Source organism: Leptonychotes weddellii, chromosome 3 (assembly GCF_054177405.1).
Source record: "Leptonychotes weddellii isolate Sample4059 chromosome 3, ASM5417740v2, whole genome shotgun sequence".
NCBI classification, from domain to species: domain Eukaryota; kingdom Metazoa; phylum Chordata; class Mammalia; order Carnivora; family Phocidae; genus Leptonychotes; species Leptonychotes weddellii.
The window spans coordinates 93,697,444-93,708,415 of NC_138371.1; the positions used below are offsets into that span (position 1 = coordinate 93,697,444).

A 10,972-nucleotide genomic window follows, 5' to 3' on the forward strand; every position below is an offset into this window, starting at 1 on the left:
TTCCATTCAGACACTGAGCCACTCCAGAGAAGTGTGATGTGGGACAGTGATGTCTGGCCACAGGGGCTCCCCGGCCAACGGTGGTAAAGTGAACACCAGGTCCCCGAACCCAACTGTGCCAAAGGCCTCTCTTCAGCCCACATCCCCAGTGCCACTGGCCTGAGGGCCTTCTCTTCACCCCATACCCTGCACCCTGAAGGGGCCCCGTGGCCAAGAGCTGCACCTGGGCTCTCTTTTAGCAAATGTGCTCTGAGGCTCATTTATGGTTTGTTTTGTCACTTGTGGACATTTTCACTTTACCCAAATTGACACTTAACTGTGAGTTATGCAAAAAAAAAAAACCAAACCAAACCAAACCAAACCAAACCAAAATCTTTGTGAGAGCACGCGCTCTGCACCTCCTAGAGGAAGCCCTCTCCTGTTTTGTGTGCCCGGATCCATAATGCCGCCATGTTTTCTTCCTGCCTTCCCCATGGGGTCCGAGTTCCTTGATGGTGGCAGGGAGTCAGCATTCTGTGGCCGTGTGTGTGTTGGGGGGTGACCTGTTCCTGCAGGAGGGCACTGGCTACAGCACTGATGTGCATTATTGTATTCAAAACTGACAGGCACAGTCCCACCCCTGGCTGAGACTGAAGGCTGAGGTCACCAGTACAAGGAGAACAGAGCCCAGCGCTAAAAGAGGCTTTGAAGCAACAGGAACAGGTCCTTGCCCCTCAGTAGGAGATGGGGGGCTCCCCCCCACAAGCACAAGGTGATCTGGAAGAACTCAATTTACACCCTTGGCTCCTGTGGGCTGGGGGATCAGCAGAGGGCGGGATAATCCCAGCTTCCCGAGCAGATGGTTTCTGACTACCGCTTGACCCAGTTCCCTCCCAGCAGATGACTGGCCGCAGGGCTGACAGCTCTCCACCAGGGGAGCAAAATGTGGACCCTCCTCTCAACCTCCTCTTCCCAGCAAGGATGAGGTGGCTTCTGCCCCTCCCGGAGCCTGGTCAATGGGCAGGATGCTGCATCTTCCCAAAAGTGTGGAGCGCCCCCTCCCTCCCAGCCCAGCCCCGTCCCGCCCCGGTGGGGCTCACAGTGACAATAGTGGTAGCCAGACAGGCAAGGACAGCTGTTGTGAGGGTACTGGGGAGTGCGGGGTGCTCAATTCCTTACTGGCTTAATGACTTATTCATTCATTCATTCAGTCAATCAACTAGCATGGCATCAGACAGGACCCATGAGACCTGGTTCTTGTCCTCCAGGACTCTGGGGCCCCACAAAGGAGAAAGATAGGTGAAGGGATAACAGCCAGGCGCTGGGCAGAGGAGCCTAATATGGCAAATAACTCTTCAGGGCACAAGAGGGCCACGGTGAGCTTCACCAAGGAAGAGGGATGGAGCTGGGTCTTCAAGACAGGAGCTTGCCAAATGGTTGGTGGCTGTGGTGATGGAAAGACCCAGAGAACTGGGGCTTGTGTGCCTGGTGGAAGATGCAAACAAAGCCTTGGAGGTGGGTCCAGCCTGGTTCAGGGCCACCTAGCAGGAGGCAGAAGCACCTCCTTCCCGCCCAGAGATCACAGGCTCCACGGGCTCTGGGATCCGGCAGGAGGTGGAACCAGAGGCCAGAGAGTGCTGCGTGGATGGGAACAGCAGAGAATTGGGCTCTGGGGACAGCCCTAAGGAGGCAGAAGGGCTGCCATCGGGGGGACCCTCCTGGGCCCCTGCTTCTGACATCCCCTCGGTAAACGCGGTAAACCTGTTATCAGCTCCAATGTTGCCCAGCAGGGCCAGGCACCTTCAGGTCGGTTCCTCAGATTGGGAGGGAGGGGGCGCTCGGCCTCCAGACTTGCGGGCCTCAGCGGGGCTGCAGTCCAGGCTGAGCTCCGCAGAGGCAGGATGGGGCCTGAAGCCCGCCGCCTGAAGCTCCCCAGCTCAGGGAGTGTGGGGAACGCTGAGCTGGAGGCCACGCTCCAGCTTCAGTTCCCCCAGGTCCTGGGAAAGCCAGAATGACCTCCCACCCTGCGTCCACCTCACAGTCTTGCCTGTTGAGTGGCTGGGGGGCTGGGCGAGTAAGGGGATAGGGCAGGGTGGTGTTCCTTGGCCCGGGCGCTGCGCCCTGTGAGCATTGTCTTGCTACCCCGCGCCCAGGTGGGGGCGTAAGGAGGGACGGAGGAACGACCGCACTTGGGGTTCTGGATGGGTTGGCTGGTTCCCTGTTCATTCACAGGGTCGTTTGTCTGGGCCACCCAGGAACTATGCCTTAGAATCACAGTGTTTGGGTTCTGTGAGGAGCTTGACCAAGTTGCCTTGTTTGGGGCTCCCAAAGTGTGACACAGGTGTTATTGTCCTCCCCCACGACAGATGATGAGCTAAAGACCTGAGAGGGTGAAGACTACCCAAGGTCACTCCTACAAAGCTGGCAGTCGCTGAGCCTCCACTGGAACCCGGGTTTGTCTGAGACCAAGATCGACCGCTTGGGGCAGGGAGGCAATGGTGCCTCGTCAGCTCCCCAAGTCCTGGGGCTCAGAGGCCTCCCTGCCGCGAGGCTGGTTCCCCACACAGTCGAGGATTTCCCTGGGGGCTTGGGGCCGGCAGAGGCAGCGGCCGGCCAGGCCTCCAACGGCCACCGCCTCCTCTACCCCTCCAGCCCGCGGGGCCCACGCCTCGCCCAGCGCTCGGGCGGCCCGGGGCGCTCGGCTAGGGCACTGCAGCCAGGGAGCGACATCCACCCGCGGAGCCAGCCCGCGGCCGCACCGCCGCCCCCGCCTCGCCAAGCTCGAGAAGGTGCACCCGGAGAGGGACGGGGGCGGCCGCCGCGGCGAGAGTCGCTTCTCCCGGTCTCGGAGGGCGGCGGCCGGGATGAGGGCAGGGCCTGCGCGACCGCGGGGAGGGGGCAGGCACCGGCAGCCCGGGCCGGGAGCCCGTCGGTGTCGCCCGCCGCCCAACTGGGCGAGGGTCCGGGGCGCCCACGTGGTGGGAAAGTTTCGAGGCAGCAAAAGTGGCCGGGCATTGCGGGGGTGGGGGGGAGGGGAGCGGGCCGGCTCGCCCCTCCTTCCCGCGAAGGCAGAAAGGAAAAAAGCGGGGGGAAGCGGGGGTGGGCGTGGGGATCGGGCGGCAGCGACTTGAACAGATTCCGCCCCCCCCCCCGGGGGGGAGAAGCCGGAGCGGGGAGGCACGGACAGTCTCCTCCCGCATGGCCAGGACGAGACTCTCTCACCCCCCCCCGTTTTTTTTTATGCCAACGTCTCAACGCGCGCGCACATACGGAGATTGTGCGGCTTTTTTTTTACCCCTTGGGAGAAAAAACGAGGAGAGTAAAAGAAGAGAGGGCAAAGAGAAGAACTCCTCGGCAGGCTCTGCACTGTGTCGCGGCCGGGCGCGGGGACGCGGCCGCCACCCTCCCGCTCTCTCCCGGCCCTGCGGCGTGTGCCAGTGGGAGAGCGAGCTAGGGCACCCGCACCCGGGGACGCTGCGAGACTTTTAGGCGCTCCAACCAACCTCGCCGCCGCCGCAGCAGGCAGGAGGGACAGGGGCGAGAAGGGCCCTGCCTCCGCCTCGTCTTCCTCGCACGGCGCCCCGCGCCCAGCCGGCCCGCGCAGGCAGGCGGAGGGAGGGAGGCAGCGAGAAGGCGGGCGGAGCGGAGGCCCCGGCGGAGCGCGCAGTGGCCGGCCCGCCCGCCGGTGGATGCGGCGCCCCGGGAGCCTAGAGACAACTTTGCCGTGTGACGCGCCGGGAGGACTGCAGGGCCCGCGGCCGGGGGCTCCGCGCCGCCTCTGAGCCGGCCCGCGCGGCCGGCGCTCCCCGGCGCTCCCGCCACTGCGCTCGCCCCGCTCCGCCGCCCGCCCGCCGGCCCGCGGCGAGCACTACCGGCCCGTCGCCGGCGGCCGCGGCCCTTCCTCGGCGCTCAGGTGAGAGCGCGGGGCCCCGCCGCAGCGCCCGCCGCAGCGCCGCGCCCGGCTCCGCTCCAGGGACTCCGGCGCCTTCGCTTCCGTCTCGGCCAAGTTGCGTCGACCGGCCCTTTCGCCACCTTCCCCGCGCGGCGGCCTAGGCGCCGCTGCCGCCGCTTTCGCTTCACCGGAGCTGGGGGCTGCGGGGCCCCGACGCGGAGAGGATGGGGGGAAGGCTGCAGATGCTGAGGCGCCCTGAGACGCCCGCGCGGCAGTGACCCTCCGGCCCCCCGCCTCGCCCGCACGCCTCTCCGGCCCCCGCGGCCCTCGGCGCCCCTTCCCCGCCGCGCGGGAACCCCCGCGGCCCGGCCGGCCCCCTCCCCCTGCTAGCCGGCGGCGGCCCTCCCGGCGGGCGGGCGGAGGCCCGGGCGGGCGCGGGCGGGCGGGGGCGGGGCGGGGCGGCGCGCCGGGAGCCCGGAGCCCGGCCCTGCGCTCGGCTCGGCTCGCCTCGCGGCGGGCGCCCTCGTCGCCAGCGGCGCACCATGGACGGGCTGCCCGGTCGGGCGCTGGGGGCCGCCTGCCTTTTGCTGCTGGCGGCCGGCTGGCTGGGGCCCGAGGCCTGGGGCTCGCCCACGCCCCCGCCGTCGCCCGCCGCGCCGCCGCCGCCCCCGCCGCCCGGAGCTCCCGGCGGCTCGCAGGACACCTGTACGTCGTGCGGCGGCTTCCGGCGGCCCGAGGAGCTGGGCCGGGTGGACGGCGACTTCCTGGAGGCGGTGAAGCGGCACATCTTGAGCCGCCTGCAGATGCGGGGCCGGCCCAACATCACGCACGCCGTGCCCAAGGCCGCCATGGTCACGGCCCTGCGCAAGCTGCACGCGGGCAAGGTGCGCGAAGACGGCCGCGTGGAGATTCCGCACCTCGACGGCCACGCCAGCCCGGGCGCAGACGGCCAGGAGCGCGTCTCCGAGATCATCAGCTTCGCCGAGACAGGTGGGTTGGTCCCACTGGCTGCCAGCTGCGGCCCTCGCTCCCCACCCCCTCTCACCCTCTCCCACCCCCTTCTCCTTGCCCGTCTGGCCGCCGCAGCCAGCGCACCCTGGGGGCAACGCGGACTCCCGGCCCTGCCGCTCCCCTCTGGCCCTGTGCGCCTCATCCCAGTTGCCGTCCTCCCCCCCACACCCCCGCGCCGCCCAGGCAGCACACCCCTTCCTGCTCCCCCTGTGCCCGCTGCTGAGCGCCTTGCCCTCCACCCCTGCTCTCTGAAATCGGGGCCTCAGCGCCTCTGGGCGCGCATCCCCCTCCCGGCAGATGCGTACGGCCCTGGCTCCGCGGGCACTTGCTTGGTGATTGCTTAATGTTTTTGTTTCCCACGATCGGAGTGTAGGCTTAGCAGTGTGGTTGGAGATGTGTGTGCTTGTTGATATCCGTGGGCCGGAGAAGTGTGTGTGTGTGTGTGTGTGTGTGTGTGTGTGCCTGCGTGAGAGGCCCCGGGGCCGCTTCCATCGCCGGGCAGCGTGGGCTTGCCAGGATTGCTGAAGCCTCACTGGGGAGAGCTAGGCAACCTCTCTTCCGATTGTGTGGGCACCAGAATCGGGCGGAAGGCAGGCTTCTCAACAGGTCCCATCATTTACGCAGAGAAAGACGCGGCTCGGGGGCAGCCCCGTGCCTCTCGGCTCGCCTGGCAGCGGCAGCAGCCCCCTCGCCTGAGAGCCGCAGAGTTCGTAGTTAACAAAGGGTAGGAGCCCTTTCCGGAATTTTCTCCCGGCCCTGGATTGTAAATTTCTACCACTGTCTAAATATAATAATCGAGAGACCGAAAATCTTTCGGAACTTTAAAAGAAGGAGGAAAATGTGCCGGCGCTGAAATGCTGCAAGTGCTTTCCACTCCGCTGTCCTTTTCAGGACTTGAATGAGCCAGGCTGGCTTTTGTGCCTGGAGCTCAGCCCCATTTGTGCCGAGGGGACTGCGGAGAAGGTCGCAGAGGGGGAAGCCCTGGTGCGGGCAGGGCGGGGGTGGGCAGGGAGCTTGTTGAAGGGGGGGAGCGGTTGTGTCACCAGGCTGAAAATGCCCCCCACCCTCCCAGGCAGCAGGCAGACGGTCCTGGTGCCGCCTGGGGATGAAAAGGGATGAAAAGTTTTGCATGGCCGGGTGTGGAGAAAAGCAGAGACAATCGGGCTGGTTTGTGCTTAGAAAGAAATGCATTGCTGTTTTAGCTGTCCGACCGAGTCAGGGAAAGCTCGACATGCAATTAGAGAGCTTGGATTAAAAGGTGCTTTGGGGCCCAGAGTAGAAATGTGATTCTGGAAGGTCGAGGAGGCCTTTTGGTCCCGGTGGCACAAAATGACAGCGGGGGCTGGTATATTTCTGGTCCGTTTAACGGAGCCAGCTCTTTGACTTATAAATAACAGATTCAGGTCACAGGCAGCTCGTCCAAGACCAGCTTTTAAGGCTGCACTTTCCCCCATTTCAAAGTCAGATGTCAGTGTTGTTAGAGGGGCCAGGCAAGGCCTGAGGAGGGGGCTGCAGGGCAGTGGTAGGAGGTTTGATAAAACCAGCGTGGTCACACAGTTGCCTTATTTGTTCTTCCTGGGGGGGGGGGGGGTGGAGGAAGAAAAAAGTACAGATTGTCAGAAGAGTCACTGAAATGTACCATGAGAGAGTGGTTGTGTCTCGGTTGGCGTGGCCCTCTCTTCTTGTGGAGCTGAATTATGGAGGAAACTAACAAGCCAGTTCCCCTTTTCCTTGGCGATTTTGAACGTGCCATTAATGGGGAGCCAGCGTCTCATGAAAGGAGTGGACCTCAAGTTTCAAGGCTGAATGTCCTGTCCCTTGGAACTAGTCAGAACCGAGGGCTGCACTTTGCAGCCTGCAAAGCGCACGTTCCTGTGTCAGAAATCTGAGCAGAGCTCGCTTGTTTGCAGTGGAGGTTCCACTGGGGGTTGGATCAGATCATGCTTAGGTAAACACTGGGAAGAGGTGGTAGGTGGCTCAGCTCGATTTTGCAATGCCCTGAGTTAACCAAAAAAAAAAAAAAAAAAAGAAAAAGAAAAAAGAAAGAAAGAAAAAAACCCCAACCTCTCTACTGAAACAACCCACCCCAAAATCCTCAGTGAGATCCTGGTTTTATTTTTCAGATTTCACAGATACCCATAACAACTTGTTAAGATCTTGGCCTCCTGACAAGTTCCTCTGTTGAGCTTTGAGGCCTGACAGCCTGTCTCCAGGGAGCCCTGGCCTGGGAGAGGTGAGGCAGGATTTTATAGGCCTGGACCCTCCAGCTCCAAGCTGGTCGGGGTTTCTCAATGGAAAACGATTTTCTCTGCCTCTCCCAGGTTCCAGTCAGAGGCCCTGGCCCCAGGAACAGTGTTTCTGGTCAATAACGTCTTCCAGCTGCGTGGCAAGTTCGCATTCCAGCATCATGCAGCGGAGTCTCTTTCCCCATTGCCTCGTGTTCTCCTTGATTTAACTTGGCCTGCTCTCCCACTTCTCCGCAGATGGCCTCGCCTCCTCCCGGGTCCGCCTGTACTTCTTCGTGTCCAACGAGGGCAACCAGAACCTGTTTGTGGTGCAGGCCAGCCTGTGGCTCTACCTGAAGCTCCTGCCCTATGTCCTGGAGAAGGGCGGCCGCAGGAAGGTGCGCGTCAAGGTGTACTTCCAGGAGCAGGGCCACGGCGACCGGTGGAACATGGTGGAGAAGAAGGTGGACCTCAAGCGCAGTGGCTGGCACACCTTTCCGCTCACCGAGGCCATGCGGGCCTTGTTTGAGCGCGGCGAGCGGCGGCTCAACCTGGACGTGCAGTGTGACGGCTGCCAGGAGCTGGCCGTGCTGCCCGTGTTCGTGGACCCGGGCGAGGAGTCGCACCGGCCCTTTGTGGTGGTGCAGGCCCGGCTGGGGGACAGCAGACACCGCATCCGCAAGCGGGGCCTGGAGTGCGATGGCCGGACCAACCTCTGTTGCAGGCAGCAGTTCTTCATCGACTTCCGCCTCATCGGCTGGAACGACTGGATCATCGCGCCCACTGGCTACTACGGGAACTACTGTGAGGGCAGCTGCCCGGCCTACCTGGCGGGGGTCCCCGGCTCTGCCTCCTCCTTCCACACGGCCGTGGTCAACCAGTACCGCATGCGGGGCCTCAACCCCGGCACGGTCAACTCCTGCTGCATCCCCACCAAGCTGAGCACCATGTCCATGCTCTACTTCGACGACGAGTACAACATCGTCAAGCGGGACGTGCCCAACATGATCGTGGAGGAGTGCGGCTGCGCCTGACCCGCGGCAGGGCTGTGGCGGCGGCGGGGCGCAAGGGCTGGTGGGGGGGGGGCGGCAGGGCTCCTTGCAGCCCCTGTGGGAACCGGCTGCCCAGCCGCAGAGCGCCGTCCTTGCATCGGGCTGCCCAGAAGGTGCCGGCGCGAGGCCTGAGATCTTTTTCTACTACTTCATCGAGCAATCAGTCAAAGCCAGAGCAAGAACCCTCAACTGACATGAGATGCTTTCAAATGCACACGTAGACACGCACAGCCAGACGCATCCTGCCACCCACACAGCAGCCTCTGGGATACCAGCAAATGGATGCGGTGACCAATGGCAGCTTAGCTGCAAATGCCTGTTGGTGGGAGAGAATGGGGTGAGCGGCCACCATTCCCACCAGCTGGCCCGGCCACTCTGAATCGCGCCTTCCGAGCACACATAAAAGCACAAAGACAGAGAGACACACACACAGAAAGAGAAAGAGAGAGAGCACGGGAGCCACAGAAAGGAAAAGCAGAAGCGGGGGTGGGGAGCGTGCAGACGGGCAGGAAGGCTGCGTGTCCCCCTTTGCTGGTGTGCAAGGCCTGCCATGCCTCAGCATCTCCTGGCTCGGGCATGTTGGCTTCCTTCCCTGCCTGGGATCCTTCATGCTGCAGGACCAGGGGAAGCCGGTCTTTTCCCACCCTTGTAGAGGGGAAAGAGGCCCAGAATGGACACAACCTGCCAGAGACCATGGAGCCGTGGCAATGACCGTTTGACTGTCGCTTGGGTCCCTGGCGTGACTTCTATGTGTGTTTGTTTTGGGGGGAGGGAGGGAGGGCGACGAGAAGGGTCTTAATTTGATGCTTTAACTGATCACTAGCAGTTGACAGACAGGTCACGCATTCCAGTTGTATCATTGAAAAGGGACTTTTCTACCAGGTATGACCTTTTAAGTTAAGATTTGAATCGTTTTACATGGGAAGAAAAAAAAAAAAGTTGCAATCTGTGCCCTTCACTGGGGATATTCCTCTAGGCCTGGTTGGGATAGGGGTGGAAATGACCCTTAGGCAAGGGCATGAGCCCAGAGGAGGAAATGGTGGAGTGGAGGCATTCTGGGAATGCTGGTGTTGGGGAGTGGGGGTGCCCTCCCACCCCCACCCCAGCAGGGTTTGTGGGAGGGGAGCAGCGTAGCTGGTCTTGGAGAGCTGGGGGAGGCTTTCAGCTGCTTTGCAGAAGTTGCCCGCGTGGGTCCCGGCCACCAGGGCCGGCCATGGACGTGGCCCCCGCCTGCTCGCGCCTGCCCGCCTGCCCCTCCTAGCACTTGCCGACTTGCCTGAACGCACATGATCTAGCACTTGCCCATCTGCGTGTGTCCAGGAGTGGCCCTTGGCAGAGCACTGAACTCGCTCGCCCCCAGATGCCCAAGTGCCGCGTGAACTATGCAATTTAAAGGGTTGACCCACACTAGACGAAACTGGACTCGTACGACTCTTTTTATATTTTTTATACTTGAAATGAAATCCTTTGCTTCTTTTTTAAGCGAATGATTGCTTTTAATGTTTGCACTGATTTAGTTGCATGATTAGTCAGAAACTGCCATTTGAAAAAAGAAGTTATTTTTATAGCAGCAAAAAAAAAAATACAGTTAAATGTATTATACATAATTTTGGAACCAAAGAGGCCAACAGATCAGTTTTAATTTTTATTAGATGGTGAGGCCATCTTCTGTGAGGTAGACGTTCTGAACAATCCCTTGAGTGGCCTGCCAACGTTTCAGGGTATAAATGGATTTTGTTTATTCAGTTTGATGTGTCTTTTCTATCTTTACACACCCAGAAGGTACAGAAAAAATGACTATGGTAGAATGCAGGTGTGCGTCCTTAAATCCCCACCTTTATGTTTATTTAATAAAGCTCCCCTTAGGTTCTGTTTCATAATAATTTAAAACCAAACAATTTTCCCATAGACTTGCTGTTAAAGTATTTTACATCTGTGTACAGTTTAAGAAAATAAAAAATTGAGTGCCACGGGCTTCCTGCCTTGTGTGGTGTGCGGGGGGGGGGGGGGTGAGGCGGCGGGGCGTGGGCTGTAGGCGGTGGCCGGGAGGAGGGTGTGGGCCGGGCGTCCGGCTTTGATGCCCCCCGGCCTCCGAGGCTCGCTCCCGGCACTCTCTGAGTCCTTGCCACGAGCACCGATGTCCGTCAGAGAGTCTAGGAGAAATAAATGGCAGATGATCAAAATGAAGGACAATTAGCAAATTCATGAATTACACGTTTGTTTACCCTCCTGGTCCCAAGACTGATTACGTACTACTAAAGCCACATCTATAACCACTTGAAAGTGCCGGTTAAGCCCCCCCATCCCTGGAAGGAAATGTAAAACCTGGATGGGTGAAGCCCACCTGACCTCCGTGCCCACCTCCATTCACTAACATGGGTGACTGTAACCCAGAAGAGGCTGGGAGCTTAGGACAGAAGGGTGAACAGAAACAAGGCCTTGTCCTTGCCTGCTGGGGTTTGAACTGGGAGTAGGTGGTAGTGCTGCTTTTAGTAGTGACAAAGGTCCAACTCCTGTGGCAGGTAGGACTTAAGGGCTGTTTGATATCATGCTTTCTGGGACATGGTTTCATCTTCATTTTCCAGAGCTTGGAATCTGAGGCTCGGAGAGGTTCAGAGCTTGCCTGAGTCACAAAGCTGGGACAGGCATGCTGGGCACTGGAAGCCAGGTGCCCCAGCTGGCCCACCCGGTCCCCTGGGAGGACTGCAGCCCAAAGGCCGTGCCTTCATCTGAGGCCCTGGGTTCGCTCCTTGGTTTGGGGGCCACGTGTGGTCTTCCCAGAAAATCTCGGGACATTTGAGCAGGCGGGGCCT

At 60.8% G+C, this 10,972-nt stretch overlaps 1 protein-coding gene across 1 annotated transcript; it reads left to right on the forward strand.

Moving 5' to 3' along the window:
* Positions 1-4,336: 4,336 nt before the first annotated feature.
* Positions 4,337-10,133, forward strand: INHBB (inhibin subunit beta B). The gene is made up of 2 exons (XM_006736374.3): positions 4,337-4,861; positions 7,366-10,133. Exons 1-2 carry the CDS (start codon positions 4,414-4,416, stop codon positions 8,139-8,141), a joined length of 1,224 nt encoding a protein of 407 aa, XP_006736437.2. The 5' UTR covers positions 4,337-4,413; the 3' UTR covers positions 8,142-10,133.
* Positions 10,134-10,972: the final 839 nt, after the last annotated feature.